The 17,910-nt window shown below is 42.6% G+C and overlaps 1 protein-coding gene across 1 annotated transcript in view; it reads left to right on the top strand.

Moving 5' to 3' along the window:
• The first annotated feature begins 17,521 nt into the window (after positions 1-17,521).
• The window catches only part of MAP7D3 (MAP7 domain containing 3), a 46,683-nt gene continuing 46,294 nt past the window's right edge, over positions 17,522-17,910 (top strand). Inside the window, exon 1 of the mRNA XM_026848809.1 lies at positions 17,522-17,617. Coding sequence (XP_026704610.1) covers positions 17,522-17,617 — 96 coding nt within the window. The remainder of the gene's footprint in view (positions 17,618-17,910) is intronic.

The raw sequence follows: 17,910 nt of genomic DNA, 5'->3' as shown, positions 1-17,910 counted from the left end.
TTTGGACTTGGGGAGGTGGGGGGAATATTCCACACTTTCCCCAACTACTTCAATTTTCCCCACTGGAATCTCAATCCCACGCATCTGCCTACTAGGCAATAAGAAGAAGCGGTGGTTCTTCCTGCTGCAAAAGAAACCCAGTTAAATACATCTCAAGACACTTTTTACCTTCAGAACTCTGTGAGTTTAAACTTAGGCTTAGAGAAGAATGAAGAGTGGGTCATTAGAGTAAGGGTTTAGCCTAACTAGACCTTCTACTAGGTTAAGCACAGCAAAAATATACAGCAAATAGCAGAAGGACCTACAATCACATACTATAATGGTTATGCAGATAAGCCATCAAAATACCGTTTCTCTTTTTTTAAGGTATTTATATAAATTTTCTTTTTTTTAAGGTATTTATATGTATTTAAGGAGGAAATATTTCTTATGGATTTTCATTTATGTCTTATTCTGAGAAAGTTCTTGTCCTTCCTTTGTCAAAGGTGTAATCATGTTACAACCAGGACAAGGCATGCAAGCTCTTAATTACACTGGGTGAAATGTAAAGAATTGAATGACTCTATTAAAGAAGTGACAAACAGCCACTGACTTCAGTGGAGACCCAGTTTACTGATGACACAGCCAGAGCTAAACCCTGGCAGACTGATGCATGCAGAGGTTTGCAAATCCTGGCCTGACATGGGACCACTGGATGTCACTGTTGCCTCACGCAAGTTTTCTGCTGGGCCTTTTCCTGGGCACACAGCAGGTGGCTCTTGCAAAGAAAATGCTGTCCTTGAAACAAGAGTAAAAGCAGCATAAACAGAAGCAAGCTGCTTATTTTTCAAAAGCAGCATTAAAAAGAATGAGAAGAATTGCAAGAAACAGGGAGTGGCTTTTGCTCAGGGTTCACTGCTGTCCTCCGAGGGTGACCGCAGTTGATCTCCTTGGGGTCTGCAGCAGCGTGAGCTCCGAGCCCAGACACACAGACACAGCGCAGCAGAAGGTAACATGTGCCAAGGCGACACATGCTGGAACGAGACACGGATTGTGTCCCTGTCAGCTACGCATTACTGCTTAATGTATGAGCCCGAGAGACTGAAAAGACTGTTAAGCACGGCTCACCGTACGCTGTAATCCATCTGCAGAAGGCGAGAGCTGATCTGCAGCATCGGTTAGTCCTCTGCCTCTCCTTCAGCTCCTTTTTAAATATGCTCCTGTCCAGATCCCAGGCACATGTACAGTGCAGGAACAAAACCAGAAAAACAAACATAGCAAGAATACTGTCCAGTGGTTAATCATTTCCACTGTTGTCCTTCCACAAACCAGAAACACCTTCTGGAAGAAAAGTAAGAACCGTAAGCTGGGCTCAGATATTTCTTAAAATTACCCTTAAAATCCTTTGTGCAAGTGAGACAGAGTGACTCTTGTACAAAACCAGCAAAATTACAAAGCAGAAATTTGGCCCTGTGCCTTTAAGCTGTGACAGGTTACACTTTAAATCCTCCTTTCCTTGGTAAAACTGTAGTGATATTCATGTAAATATGATGGAATATGGTTCTCATCTGAGCCAAACACCACTGTCCAGGCAGGAGTTCGGAAAGATGGGGACCTCCATAGTCTGTAGAAGTAACTTCCTACAAGTTACTGAGGTCTGATTCTTCTCTTCGACTTTTTCATGCCTGGTGGTTGTGGTTTCAGGAAAAACGATCCCTTGCTCTGAATTTTGCATGGGACCGTTTGCATTGGAAACAAGCCCTGGACCCCCTGTTTTTCCCATGTGCAACGGGACTTTCCCTTCTGCCCTTTTCGTTCATCCTGCTCCATCAGCTGTGCAGAAGGGCATTTCTAATCAGTGGTATTCCCCAACAGAGTTCCAGCTGGGATCCCTAAATTATCCCATATTTGCAGCTTCCCTCAATGCATGAGTGGAGGGAAACCCTGATCCCAAGTTTCCTGATACATGCACCTATATTTAGAAGTTACCTAAAGGCTGGAAACTTACTGTTCATAACTCAAGGATTTCTACATGGTTATGATGCTGATGGTCAAAAATATGAAGGCTCCAGTTACTCCGAGAGTCACCAAAATTGAGCTGTTCAGTGGTGATAACAGACTAAACATTTCAGACAATCAGCTGGGGCCAAAACCAGACAATAGCAATAGGAAGAAATCTTGTTCCGTAATAGCCCATGGACATATGGCTGCAGATGTGGAAGAGAGAGCAGCACATCAGTGGCAGGATTTCCTACTGCATCCAGCTGGGGAGTGGGAGCTGCCTGAACTATGTGAACTATTCTGCTAGGAAAGTACAGATGACACAGAAACTCAAATAGATAAGTGTCATAGCCGAGATTTTTTCCACAGCCTGAATTCATTGTGTCACATCATCGCTGCTTTTCTCATTCCCTGTGGCCGGGGAATGTCTTAAAGTGATAATAACATTTTCACTAGACATGAACCAAAACCCTGTCAAAGCTTTGCAGTTAAACACAATAGGGTGAGATTCATATCTCACGTAAGTGGATATAAATTCCTCCATCTGCTTACACTAGACCTGGTTGTGCAGTCAGGGACCCAAACCACAGGGACTGTTACCAGCTAACAGGACAGTGCACTGTCACATCAGCCTTTGGTTGCCCCAGGACAGACTGAGCTGCTAAGAGGCAGCAGCCCCTCTCTGCGACATGTCCTATAGGCTCTGATTTAGTACTAGATTTCATTTTATTACCAAGCAATGCTGGGAGTCTTTTACTTAGTCTCTTGCTTGCCAGAAAGAAATTTATTTTACCTATTAATTATGGGTACTAGACGTGAGTGGGAGGAAGAGCTTTTGTTTTCTGTCCATTCCAGCTTGTTAAATGCATGTATCTGGTGAGAGGGAAAAACAGTCATGCAGACTAGAGCCTGCTAGATTGAAACGTTGCTCTGTGGCCTGCCTTAAAGATGATGGAGATTTTGGTGCACCTCTCATGCAGATGTGCACCACACATACAAACCCGGCCAGCACACTCCAGTGACTCCTCATTTCATGAGCTGAAAAAACAAGCCATGCCTCTCCTTTCCCACCAGAAATTCCTCCAGGCTGTGGTCTTCAAAGGGAGAAAAGGAAGATGGTACCCTGATGTAGGATGGATGCCAGAGTGGTTGGGTGTTCTTCAACTGTATCTCAGCCCACCCTCACCATCACACAGGGAAAAGGAGACCAGGCAGTGAGAGGTCAGTGGGAGAACTGATGCCCTGGCTGCCAGAGGGTTTCCTTCCCTGCCCACAACAGCCAGACCACGATCACAACAGTGGCCACATCACCAGTGTTTGCTGAGGGTAGAAATGGGTTTGTCCTATGGCTTCTGACTCCTGTGCATGACTGTGACTGTCTGTTTTATCTCTGCTAGCACAAGGCAAACCTCAGGCAATTCAGTGTTTGATCCAGGCGCCTTAATTCTAAGTGCCTCCTTGTGCCATCTGCACTCTGCTCAGAAAATTTTGATTGGGAATTTAATAAGACACTCCTTTAACTCTTTTAATTCCTCTGTAAATAGGCAACTGCATTTACTTAGCAACTGCCTGACTCATTTCCTCTCTGAGCAATCCTCTGGGTTCACGCTGCAGTACTTCCTCTTCACATTTTCTACATCTTCTGATATTTTTCCTTTTTTAGCTGAGGCAGGCTGTTAAAAATAGCAACAGGATTTCACTGTGTGTTTGTAAAATCAATACTGCCACCCCAGAGATCTTCTCAAGCCCTTTCTCAGAATCATTCCATTTTCAGTTGTATAATTATTGTTGTCTTGAGGCAAGAGAAAGGATGCATTTTAGTAGTCCCCCCAAAAATAAAAATCTTATGAACATGTAAACTTCTTCAGTACAATTCAGATTTATGTTTTGAAATACTTCTGAAATAATATTGACATTAACAATCTCACCAGAGCAGGAAAAACAGACTTAAGGGACAAAAGCTTTTTGCTATCTTTGTATTTTCACCAGATGTCTAGCAGATATACTGGGTTTTGATGCACTCTTCTACACTAGTTTACATTAATTATCACCTAGTACTGTCCTAATACAGAGTTAATTTTTTGCTATAAAGAGATACCAAAATTCCAGTATGTGAAAGCCCAAACCCTGTAACTACAGTGGAACAAGCTGTGCTGTGCCAATCAAGTTTGTTTCAGGGGAAAAAAAAAAAAAAAAAAAAAAAAAAAAAAAAAAAAAAAAAAAAAAAAGCACACTGGTTTTAGGTAAAGAAGGAGTTTGGGATTTACCAGATGTGGTAACATTGCTTTAAGAAAAGGGTAATCCTGTCCTATTTCAGGGCAGGGGCCTTGCTCAGACCATGGAGAATAAGGCTTAAATCTGAGACTTCCTTACACATCCAGTAAAATGTCCTTTCTGGAACAGAGAAGTCATGCTCAGCAGCTAGTGACATTTATGCCATTGCCATCCGTGCTGGCAGAGCCCCAGCCTGCGCTGCTCCTGGGTCTAACCCATCCTCTGGGAACAGTCAAGGAAGTCTCTCTCTTCCAGGAGCACCCCATTCAGCCTGCCACTGCTCTGGGCAGAAGTAATCCACAGCCAAAAGTGTGTCTGAAACTTCAGGGGCCCAGGAGATGCTTAAATCTAAAACTTGATCTGAACTCTGCTGAAGGGATGTACCTTGCAGCCCCCCAGTATGTTACATCTGCTCTGCTCAGAGCATTTGGGAACCAGAACCAGCTTTTAATTGTGCTTTCCCAGCTCACTTCTAATTGAATTTTACTTTAATGTTTGTACAGGAGAAGGAGTGATAATTGAAGGGGAGGGGACCCTGCTCAGTTCAGCAGTGTGTATGTTCAGCAGGTTTATAGCAGGTAATAACTAGTGCCTCGCTGGATTGTTCCCACTAGGAAGAGAGGCTGAAAACCATATTCAGATATTTACAACACTGAGCCTTGTTTCCTTGAACACTGAAGAAGAAGAAAACCAGCCAGGGCTTCTCCTGTTCACCATTTCCAAATCCAGGTCATCAGAACGGCCCACACCCAAGACAGTGTGTCCTCCTATTTCAGGAGTCCATTAGATGACTCCTTTTCTCACTGACACACAAACCATCCAGCTTGCCTCAAATCCTCTAGCCTTTACCTTTGCAAGTACAGGCTTTGACATGCAGCCCTTGCTTTGGCTGGAAAACCAAATTGAAACACAACCCTTAGCTGTCATTACAGAAGTAGGCAGTAACTGGTCTTTCTACTCCGTTTCCAAGAGCACAGTGGTAAGTGAACCACCAGCTTTAACCAAGTCTGCAGTTGGTGCACCCTCCACCACACATGAAGTATTCATAATTCCTGATTTATTCTGTCTGCCACAGCCTGCTGGAGAAAAATTCCCTATCAGATGCTACATAGCATCCTTCTGTGCTGCATCCTACATTTAGTCACTGCACACAGGCATGCACCTTATCTCATTTTTAGTGTTAAACTGTGCAGTGTGTTCAAGTGAATGATTTCTTAAGAGCTCTGCTGCATCAAAGGCTTTTAAGAAAAATTATCCCATGAAAGCAGGATGAAATATGAATGCAGAATACAGTTTTGTGCTTGTACTACTACTGTCTGGAAATGAGGTGTTTGACAGAAAAGCAGCAAACGGGCATGAGTAGTTCTCTCTTTATTTCTGCAGGTGGCACCAAGCATTTAGTCCTGAGACATATTTGTTCTTTTAAAGCTATTTTGAATATCTCAAAGTTGCTCTCTGTGCTACCCTACCAACCCTTCCCGTATCGCAACCTGTATGCTAGAATGATGGACAGACAAAGCAATAGGGTCTGTTTCGATCCTTATCCCAAGCTGGTGGTGACATTAGTTATAATACCTCTCACTGAGGTGATGCAACACTTCTTCCACCAGTTCTGAGTCCCATCTCTGTTCTGTGCCAGTCCCCACTTCTATCTGCAGTGGGGTTTTTTACAACCTCATAAGCCTCATTTAATTTTTCCAAATCTTATTTTTCTCTTAGTTTCAGATCTTCATTCCTCTGCTCCACTCCTCTGAGCTGATCTCCACAAGTACTCCCTGGTCAGTGAACACCACAGCCATGCATGGATGGGATATGTCAGTCAGCTGGTGGAGAAGTCTCCTGGTGAACCCTGCTTTGCTGTAGCTTCTCCATCCAGTGTGACAGGGATCAAAACTTCACCCTGACACTAGCTGAGGAGAGGAACGAAGGGCACAGGGAGAGGAATGGTGAAACTGTGCAACCTTTCCTCTTGGATAGCTACCTGCACACACAAATAGAAGTAGAGAAACCACGTTATAAGGATGTTTAGAAGCAAGACTGTTGTGCTGAGCTGCACCAAGCCTCTTGTAGCTACATCTCCTGCTCAGCTGCACACTCTCGGTGGCTGCGCAGCACATGGCCTCTCTCCAGTTGTGGGACCCCATGTAGGCAGACCCAGCTGGTCAGTGGTTCACCCATCAATCCTTGATGGCTCTGGGACTGCGGTGGGAACCAGGGTGTGAGGCATAGATAGCCCCAGCCAGGGGGAAGACTGGACAGAAGCCAGTGGCATGACTGAGTATGGTATTACAGCTGAGGCAAGCCAACATCTCGCTGCACTCGAGGGGGGATATCACTGACCAGTCCCCCATGCCCAGCCCTGCAGTCCTACCCATGCCTCACACCATCCACCCGGCCTTGTCTGCAGGAAGCTGTACCCTCAGACTCCTTCCGCAGGGTCAGTTTTCTAAGGATTTAATCCCACAGAGACACTGAAGGGCTGGTACCACACACCCAGAGCATCCTTTCCTTTGAGCAGTGGAGCTCTATAAAGATGGATGCTCAGACCACACCAGAGCATCCTGCTAACCTGCCTGCCCACACCGATTTGGTGAACCAGGGAAAGAACTGAGACTAAAAGTAGACCCCAGTCAAGAAATATAAACTAAATATCCTTATTTCTAACCACTTGCTGTCAATGTAAAACTTCAGTTCCACAGTCACAACTCTCAAATTTGCAAATCATAAACTCCCCCACAGCTAGGCTGGGTGCTTTGAGTTTTTGAGGCTCAGTTGGGGATTATCAGTCTTTGTCAGTTACCTTTTTGGGTGCTCCTTCCCACAGATGGCCTGACTGGCTGCATTGTGTCAGAACAAGATTGATTTCACTGCAGCCTTTTGGAGCTGTTACTCTATCCCCAGGCGAACATATCTCCCATACTCATGTGCAAAGCAGAGAGAGACAGCTCAGTGGCCCAAGCCCAAAAACGTTATGACTTATTAATTTAACAATGCATTTTATTCACCACTGGCAGTATTGGCCGAAGAGCAAAATGAGGAAGTCAGATCCATCCTTGTCTCCCATGTATCAAAATAAAAGAACATCTATAGCACTGCACAGTCATGCTCAGAGCAACTGTGAGCTTCACGGCTGGACATTGAAGGATATTACTGGGCACAGATGATGCTATACCTGTCCTGTCCTCCTCCCAGTCCCGCTCTACAAAGCATTCTGCTGTTGACTGGACTGTACATAGGTTTTTCCACTACATCCATCACTGTTACATCCGACAGCTATTTGTACTGTGCTTGATTTTCTTAGCTGAGCTGTCCATGTATTCAAGGTACACAGTAAATTTAGAACGGATGAAGATTTCCTTGATTTCCTTGTGTCATTGACAGGATTATTTCACTTGAGTAGCATTTCTGGCCTACAGCCGAGTGTGCTGCTGCGCACTGAAGCATGTGCTTGTTAAAATATGCTATAGAAACATTATAATACTTAAACGGTAGATAATGTCTTATAATTTCAAAGCACTGTATAACCACTAACTAATTGAGGTTCATGGCATCATCTTCAAGAAGATAAGAAACTACCACTGAAAAGTAGCAGCCAACACTTATTACCCTGAGGTCTGAACTACAGTAGTTATTTTTCCAGGTGTGGAACAGCAAAATAATTGAGTTTGCTCAGATGCCACTGTACAGTAATAACTGTCAAATGTCAGTATTTAAATGAAAACTTCAAATGGAAACCCCCCACCCCCATCCACTCTTCCACCCACTCACCAGCAGAAGCTGCATGGCTGAAGTGCTGCCATCGCAGGACTTGTCAGAACTTCTTTTCACACAAGTTATGCAACCCCAATACTGCCTTCAGTCAGTGGGGTGCAGGCTCTCTGAAACTCATGCCCCCAGGAATCCCCTGAGAAAAGACAAGGCTACAGACCCGGTAGGCTGAGCAGGTTGTTGTCATACTAAGAAGAAGAACCAGTATTGCTGGTGGAAAGCAACCACCTCATGCTCAGACCTACCGAGGCACTGGGTGCTTCCTTCTTTTTCATTTCCTATAGCAGAGCGAGCTTCAAAGGGCCTCTGCGTGAGCTGCCTGCTTTGATCAAGTGCTAAAACACCTTAAAACGTGGGATCTCAGACACCAAAGCTGGTGGTGCAACACCACAGTAAGGCAATGGAGAATCTTCAGGGCTTTTCAAACGTCTCTCCCTTTTTCTTCTTCACTGGACAAACTGCAACCTCAACAACACACTTGCAGCCGAGTTTATACACAGATGGGTGTTATCCACACTGCGTTCACAGTAATTTATACTAGGCCACTTACCACAGGATTTCAAACCGCTTAGGGCTCACCACTGTTGACTTGAGCCAGAAACTTTCACACGTGAAAGCAGAAGTCATGGCAAATAAACTAGGAGAAACTCTATTAGCAATTTCTATGACCTGTGCTAAAAGAAGTCATACTGAAAGTCAATAACTTCCAGAAAACAGGAGCCCCAGAGGTGTTTGTTAGCAGGGTAAGAGGGTTGGAGAGGACTGAAATGGAAGAGTTTCCTTTGAAAATCTCACTAGAGTATGTGCTCAATGCTTTACTGGAGCTGTTTCACTGGCTACTGGGTGTTCAAATGGTTTGTGGCTCTTGTGCATGGTTCACTGTGCATGGGAGAGAATTACGGTTGGTACTCTGGAGGATTATTCTGGAGTTAATATCACTTATATGATCACCCAGCATTTCCACAAAATATATCTAAAAGATCCCTACATGCTATTCCTATGTCTCATTTATTTCAGAATAAATGTCTTGCTAGTTTGGCCCTTAGATTTCTAGAGGAAATCTGGCTGTTCTTGCCAAAGATGTAAATAAATGTAAAGCTGGAAGGTAACAGACTGGACAGAGTGGATTTCTTTGGGGGGCTACAATCCTGCATGTTGCTGAATCCATGGCCCACAGCATCAGTTTATTCATCATGATGCACTTACCTATTATTTGACACTCACAGTGCTTTGAAGAACTGAGCCAGTGCCCATTACAGCTACACTGGAAGCCTAATTGCAGAGTACATCACTGATTACGTTAGAGGGGGGTGTAATAACTGATTGGCTGTGTGTGCAAAGTGGAACTGGCATAGTTTTAGCATCTGCAGGATTTGTATCCCTGACTTAGAAAACTCCAGCTACCATAGACAGGCCTCACATACACCACCTTCACACAGTCCAGTCAGAAACAACTTGTTACCTGCCTGTTTAAAACTGATCATTTTATAATAGTAATTTTGATTAATTAATTTCCTTTTTCATAAATGGAGCCCATGTTCTTTTTTCTGTGGTGGAAAGTCTACTTCTGTTGCAGCTCACAGCTCTATTTTGAAAATGTGTTCTGTTAGGAAAACTCTGTGCTCGGTGATCTCCTCAAAGAGCAAAGCACTCCTTGCTTTACTGCTTCGAAGCGGAAATGTTTTCTTTAGATGCCAATCTTGAAGACTTCCCAAAACTGACATTAAATAAAAATGGGAAGCCAAAGGAATCATGGAATGGTTAACTTCTGAGGCAAAGACAATTAGAAAATGCTTCAGGAGAAACATCTGGCTGTTCTCTTCCTGCTCCATGCCACCATTCAGAGCATTAAATGAAGAGTAATGCAAATGGGAAAGCATGAAACCTGCTTATGACAGATGCTTGCGATTTGTTACGCCTGTCCCTGCAATGCAATCCACAGTTGCAAGAATAAATGGCACTGCTGTGATTCTGTAGCAGCAACTTCAAAAAACAACCCTACCAAGCAGGGAAACTGGCCACAGATGGGCTGATGCTTGTACTTTAAGGCTCTCAGCTCCAAATCTAGCTGCTTATCACTCCTTCCAGAGTGTGAGGTCCTCAGTAGCACAGCTCTTGTTGGGCTAGTGTTTACCAAGAGCTGTCTAATGGGTCCAAAACTGACTTCTGGGTTAAATTGAAACAAACAAAAAAAAAGTGTAAAAAGAGAGTTTTGTTTGTGTAAAATGAGCAGAAGTCTGACCCTGCATCTCTCACGATGTGTGCTTGGATGTGTGGGTGCAGGGAGGCAGAGGAAATATGTGAGAGAAGTCATAAAAGCTCCTAGATAATGCCTCTAAAGTATTTCTAAGCCATTGCACAAGTAACAATATACAGAGACTTAAATTCAGACACAAGGGATCTATTTTACGTGGACAGAAGAATACTCATGTGAAATACGCTTACAAAGAAGCTTCTTTAGGCAAAACAAACAAACAAACACTAGATTCATTTATCTCCTTGCCCTCTTTTTGTGCTGGAATACAGGAGCTTCACAGTGTTACAGTCTAAAACCGTGGCAGGGGCCTCCCGCTGTCCCTGACGAGTTCATCTGCAGAATCCCACTTCAGTTCGTTCAGCTGGTCGGGAGGAGAGGGACCATTTCATGGGAGGACAAGGTAGGGTCTATGGAAAAGCAGCCTGTGAGACCAGGGTCTTTCCAAGCCATGTAAGAAGCCGGTGGGAATTGCCAAAGCAGCAATCTCCAAGCCAAAACAGGAAGGAACGCCGTAGAGTTCAGTAACAACTATACTGCTAAAGCCTCTTCTCTAAATACTTTCCTTACAAAAAGGAACTACTCTGTGTTTGCCCAAACATTATTTCAGTATGAAATTGGTCTTTAAAAACTGATTAAGTAACCTAAGAGCTAGAAATTTTTTTGACACTGCTGAATAGGACCCATAGCCTTTACCCCATATTGAACTTGGTAGGGTTGGATTAATTGAATGAGGAGAGACAAATTCAGCAGCAGAATTAACAGATTGTAACTCCCAGACAAGAAATGGAACCATAGCTTCTCAATGCTGTGAATGCAGCCAGCACCTATCTGTGCCAGACACACATACGGTCTTTTATTGAGCAGCCCTAATGGCATCCATCTCACACCAGGAGCATCTTTGGCCTCTGACAGAGGAAAGCAAATTGGATGCAATCATCCGAGAACACAACTTGTTAGTGCCCACTCCCGTGTGCAGGGGAAGGGTCCCCTTACAAGCTGCTTGGAACAGCAGCTAGATGGCATTGGGATAAAGGAGGGATTTTCAGGTAGGTAAATTCCAAGATACTGGAGGAAGTTGAAATTTGGACTAAATTAGCTCCAGCTATTAAGTGCATTAATAAAATCGTTATTGGATTTTTGAGTTTTGATAGATTTTTGTTGTTGCTACTGGAAAGCAGTTTCTTCCTCCTCTTCCCCTTCGTGAGTGGGGTAGCATAACCATCACTGCCAGGGTTCTCCCTGGCTGGAGTTCGTTTTCCTTTGGCATGGGAAGGGCTGGAAAAGAGGCTGCACATCATCTATACCAAAGCTGGGCAGGGAAGGAAGACAATGTAATGTGGCTATTAAATCTAGGCCTGCCAAGAAATCTAGGAAGAGCAGGTGGCAATATGAAGCAAAAGGTCTACACGGAGCTTGGAAAATGGGAGCTGTTCCTGACAAATCTCATTTTTACTGCAGGCAGAGCCACTCTACAAACTCCAAGCAAACATCTTACATCAACTTAGGAAAGGAAAGACTTCAAAGCTTCTATCCTTGCACTAAGAACCTTCCCCATCATCACTACAATCTGGTCTTTATTTTTGCTTTTTCCAAAAGCAGTGAGGCAGTTATCAGGGACTCTCCTCTCCTCTGCCAAGGAGCTCTGCACATAATAAAATTAGAATGGCTCACTGCTCTTCTTTTTTGTCCCAGGACACTTCTTTGAAAACTGATCTTTCAAAAGAAGCCACCTTTGAGATGTTAGAAAGAAAAACATCTAAGCAGCATTGAGTTACTGAGAAATATTTTCACATTCAGATAACTGAAAAATTATTCTGTGTTCTCAAATTTCCCATAAGTACTCACTTCTAGGGAGGGATCAATCAGAAGGATTTTTAGATCATTACATATATTTGAGGAGTCATCTAAGAGTCTTCAACAAACGTCATCTCGTCAGATGTGCAGCACTGTTAGCATAATACTCTCCACAATGGTGTTTTATCTCAACACCACTTGGAACAATACAATATTCATAAAAAGCCACTGTTGGAATATATTATCTCATCAGCACATGATGATAAGATTAAATTGTTTAGTGTTAGAAGTGATAAGGATTTACGGTATCAGTGTTCAGCTTTTTGGAATTGTATTACTTAGTGCCATTGACAGTAATCACATCAAAATTCTGTATAATTTCAAATGATTCAGTAATAATTACCAGATTGTGCTGTAGGCAAAGGGAAATGCTGGAATCTGCACAGCCAGTGCAGCATTTGTACAATGACTCAGTGTGATGGGATTTGTACCTTAAGAAAATTGACTGAGCTGATTCACCTTAATCTTTTCTTTGGGAAATAGACTGCTCCAAATCAGAGCAGGACAAGACAGAAGCAAGTAAGAAAACTGCTTTTAAAACTTGCCAGCTGCTCTACAGATCCTGCAATAAATTCTGGCCCAGATTTGGGCTCTTTGGGGCAGGGAGTAGCCTACTGCCATCTCTGCTTAGCTGCTATAACTGTAGGCTCCTAGACACCGTGGCAATACAGATAAAATAGCGAGTGATGAGAGCATTAGGTGTTTACACCTGCAGTGAGCACTTGAGCGCAGAGCATCTCAGTTCAGTTGAATAAATGCAGCTTTTACACATGTTGTTTAGGCAGTCACTTTCACAAAATTGGCCCAAGAACCAAACTTATATCATTTATCATTCTTTGTCTACTATCTTCAGTGTGTTCCACCTACCAGATGCACACACATATAAATACAGTAACTGTCAACCTCAGGGAGAGCTTCTGCTTGATGGGAAGTCATAGAATAAATAAGTAGATACATAAATTCTGAAAGGACAAGTCTTGGTGAGAACAGACTTCTATAGCTCTATTTTGACCCCAGTAATAACTAAAATTTGCATTTCATGGGAAATATGTATGCTAAGGCAACACATAGGTGTTATTCTATGAAATGAGAACTGGTGGGCATGCAGAGGATTACAGACAGGATCTGTTTCCACATGCATTACATGTGCATGTTCTTTCTTACTTCATTCCTTTCTGTATAAATTGGTCTCCTGTCCTTACAAAACCATTATACAGCGAAGGATGATCTAAGATACAGAGCTGGTGTCAAGCACTGAAGCATCAAACCTTTTCTGTCAGCTGCCCAATGTAGGCACATGACCACAGTGTCTTCCCTTGAACTCATTTATCTTTTGTCACTGCTTAGTATGCTCCATCTAAATTTAGAAGGCAGTTCTGCCATCATTGCACTGAATAATACTTGTTCTGGACAATAGTCCCAAAGCCCCCAAGCAGGAATTGTAGAATCACAGACACACAGAGCTGGAAGAGACCTCAAGAGGTCACGCAGTCCCTCCTCCTGCCCTCTGATCAGACCTGCCTTTCTGGGCTGACACTCATCCAGCCACAGATCTCCCATGTTGGAGCTTTACTGCTTCCACGGCAATCTATCCCACTATGCTTCCCTATCCCTACCCACTAGCGTTTTCCTTAAAATGAAACTTTAATCTTCCCTGATTAAAATCAAGTCCGTTGTCTTTTATTCCCTCTGCTTCAGTCATTCTATTACCCTTCATTTGCCTCTTCTTTAGACTAAAAAAAAAAAAAAAAAAAAAAAAAAATCTTTAATTTTCCTCATTCATCTTCTCATTATTTTTGTTGACTTCCTCTAGATCATCTCCAACTGGCTTCTATCTTCTAGTGCAGTGCCCCAGCAGTAGTCGTGCTGATGCCTTCCCACTGCTGAGCTGAGGGGAGGGCTGCCGTATGTCCAAGGCTACCCTTCTGTCCGTGCTCTCAGACAGGCGCTTCCCTTTTCACAACGCCATGGCACTGTTGTTGACTCATGCTCAGCTTGTGACATCCCAGATAATTTTCTGCTCTATCTGCTATGTAGCAAGCTGTTCTCTGCCTTGTCTCTCTGCAATTATTCCTGTCTAAATGTTTTATCTTGCATCAGTCCCTATTTCTCCTCATTTTCTCCTGCATTGTATTTCTAACTTTCAAGATCATTTTGAATTCTAAGCTTGTCCTCTAACATATTAGCAATGCTTACAAATGTTATAGGGATGCTTTCCATTCCATCATGCAGGTAACTAATAAACATACTGGACCAAGGACAAACTAAGGGCTTGATTCTGTATCTCTTATAGTAAGCAGTACTGTCTGACAACTTTATAGCTAAAGAATTATTCACTCGGATAAATACAAGCCAACTTGAGCCAAGACTGAGAATTGAGGTCCTTAGAGTATAGATGTATTAGTAACACAGATTGTTGCAGGTACTTGTCCCAGCAGGAGAGTAATAAACAAGAATGTGCAGTTAAAGCCCATTTAGAAAGAAGGTTGGACAGCTACAGTAATTTTCATGCCACCAATTTTCTTTCCATCACTCATGGCAGTTACATTCACCACAGGAAACCCACTATAATCTGTCACAATATATGCCTTACACTTTTGGATTTAGAACGTTTTGAAACAATTTTAAACATTTTTTCAGAATCCTGTGCATGGATATAAATATACAAATACATCTAATTTCCCTGGTTTCTTGTTTTAGCTTTTACTCAGTGAGACTCCGACATAAATGAAGTTGAATATGGATTTTACTATTAGATACCTCAATGATCAAAGCATTTAGGACCTGTAGGCTCACAGAAAAACTGGGGGCTATTTTTTTGAACTAGAATATAAAAACTGTGATACCAGAGAAGGACAGTCAAGCACAACATCTAATACCATGTAACACTGGAATCTTTGGGAAATGGGATGAGAAATAGATTAATGGGTGGGTGCTTCTTCCTCTAACCCCCTCCCCAGATCTACCAATGGCTTAAGTATTTTCTAAGCTAGGTTTGGTTTGTTTGGTTTTTGGTTTTTTTTTTTTCTTGTGTCTGGGTCGTTAGATGTGCAAGCTTTTACCTGACTAATTTCAGCTACTATTATTTTGACTAATTTCGGTATTTCTTACACTGAAATGGATAGTATAAAGCCCCTAGAATCTCAAATTGCATGCAGTGCCAGGGTTCTATTGATTTTCATCTCATAATGCCAATATGTACCCATCAGTGATTTGGCCTGAAACATTTTTGAGAGATTTGTCAGAAACTATCACATGAAGTCTAAAAGGACAGAAGAGATGACTGTAAAATTAAATTATTCACTTTTCCACAGGGACAATGGAAAAAAGGACAGTCTTTAAAGGATTAGAATAAATCAGCTACTGCAATCAAATCTGCAAATGCTGCAGAATTGAAAGATGATTGCAAGTGCAGCTGACGCCATGCAAGGTCAAAATTTTAATGAAGTTCCACGAAAAAGGCATAAGCAGTAATTGCGTGACCAAACTGAAAATCTGAGAAACAAGGTTAAACAGGAAATAAGACTAAAGTTACAGTTAACAATGCTGAAACATTAGCTCAAACATTCCTAAACCACTCATCAGAGAAAAAGGTAACACATTTTCCACATTGAGGCAGATTTTCTCAGCTCAGTTCCTGTGTGTCTAAAGATAAAAGATATGCATATCAAGCAGTATGTATATGTATGGAGAGCAGGAAGGGACAATGCCCCACTTCCACCTCAAGAGTCCTTTTATCTCTCATGAATTTGTATGTGCTTGGCCTTTTTATTTTTTTATAGCATGCACTGTCCCACCACAAATATTCTGAGTGTGCAACACTTGGTTTATTTCCCTTCCTGTAAATTATACCTGAAGCTTTGCATGTGCAGAATATCAGACGTGCTAAATTGCAAGCACTGAGGCCACTTGTATACGTGTCTGCTGAAATGGAAAGAACAGAAAATACCATCTCATTTGAAAATTAATTTTAGCTGCCCATTCCTTTTGTAAGCATTCCCTTCAGCAGAGTAATTCTTCCCATACCAATTGTCTCATTTTTCTCACTGAAGCAAAAATGGATAAATAGACACTGACCCCTTTTATTGCACAGTGTGTTAAAGAAATTCTGTAAGCTAAGGAAAATATATGTAACCTAATCAAAATTCAAAGGCACCTCAAAACATTCACACTTAATTTTTACAGATACAGGAGGTACAGGCTCATAACTACACATTATTTACCAAGCTTGCAAAAACATAAAAATTACATTCTTTCAGGTAGTTTGACCATTTTTTTTTTGCACCACGCCTATTGTACTTTACAGTGTAGAAAATCAATATAAACCATCTTGGTGATATTTTCTGATAGCTGTTGATGAAAGGGAGATGGAAAAGGGCATAGACACAGAACAAGGAGTCAAGAAATCTGGGCTGGGTTTTTTTTTGCTGTGCTGCTTTGTTCATGACATAACCAGAGACTTTGATTTCAGTGACTCAGTTTTCTCAACTGTAAAATGAGGATAACATCTGAATGTCTCTCCTGGAATGGTGAAATTTAATTTCAGCGTGTGGATAAAGCACATTGAGAATGCTAAGTGGCAAGGTGTTATTACTACATATTATAAACAAAACTTGGGAAATTTGGCACTGAATGTTTAGGGCTTTTTCCCCTTTAGCTGCCCTTTTAAATAATAAGAATAATAGGCATTCTATTAACACTGACAGGAAACAAGAGTCAAAAGATTATCTGTACACACATGCTAAAGTGGGGAAAGCCAATATAACAACAAACAAAAAAGAGGGCAAGTCTGTGGTCTGAATATTCAAGTTAAAATGGAGCCCTGCTCTGAAGTTTTGCAAGGTTCCTTTTTACTCTCTTGAAACATTATGTGATCTTAGTGCCACTTTTTATGCATTCTTCCCATTATGGGATAATACTTTGGCCCACAGACAGGTAAACTTTCTCTTTATGAAAGAATGTTTTCTGCACAGGGCCCAAAGAGCCTACCCTTTAACACGGCCATGGATGCTGTTTTATTCTCACTCTTCCCAGAGCATAAACCCAGAAACAAAATGAGACTATTCCCGAATTCACTGAGAAGAAACCAGGCAGCAAAATAACAACTAAGTGACAAATTCAAGTTAACGTAGAACAACATCTGGGAACTCATTCAATGGGGTTTCAGTGATTTTTATCCTGACTGGCCAGACCACTTCACCCTTACCCCACTCTTCTTTTGAAAACATGTACAAAAACGGGGGTACTCAAAACACAGACGCAACTCCTATCCCTGTCACAAGTCAGTGAGCGCTGTTACGTGGTGGGTGCAGCTCAACTCAGGTTTGGGTTTGCTTCTTCCTTTTGAATCCTGTGAAACTAAATTTCCATAGGACCAGTAAACAGGGGATGCGCTTCACCTTTAGACCACGGGCCACTCAACCCAGCAACTTGTCAGCATCACCCAGCAGCATCGGCAGCCACAGCCCTTGCGAGCTCATCCAGGTGGGCACATTTTCCACAGCTTCAGGCCAATGCTGCGTTGGCTACAGTAAGGTAACGCCGCCGAGCCGTCTCCAACTCTCACCCATCTGAGTTGAGACAAAAATTTGTCGCACCATCTGAAAATTGAGTCTGCCTCCCCTTCGCTTGAGCCAGTTCGTTGGAAGCGGGAGTGGACAGATGGCCTGTTCACGGCGGCCGGTTGCCACAGGCAGGTGGCCCAGGGATGTGTGTCTCGGAGCTCCCCAGCCGCAGGGGCTCGCCGCGGCTCATGGCGGGGCAGCGTTGGCCGTGGC

This window comes from Athene cunicularia, assembly GCF_003259725.1.
Source record: "Athene cunicularia isolate RWA chromosome 4 unlocalized genomic scaffold, athCun1 chr4_part3, whole genome shotgun sequence".
NCBI lineage: Eukaryota > Metazoa > Chordata > Aves > Strigiformes > Strigidae > Athene > Athene cunicularia.
The sequence above is the reverse complement of the archived record's forward strand: the minus strand, read 5'-3'. Positions and strand labels throughout refer to the sequence as shown.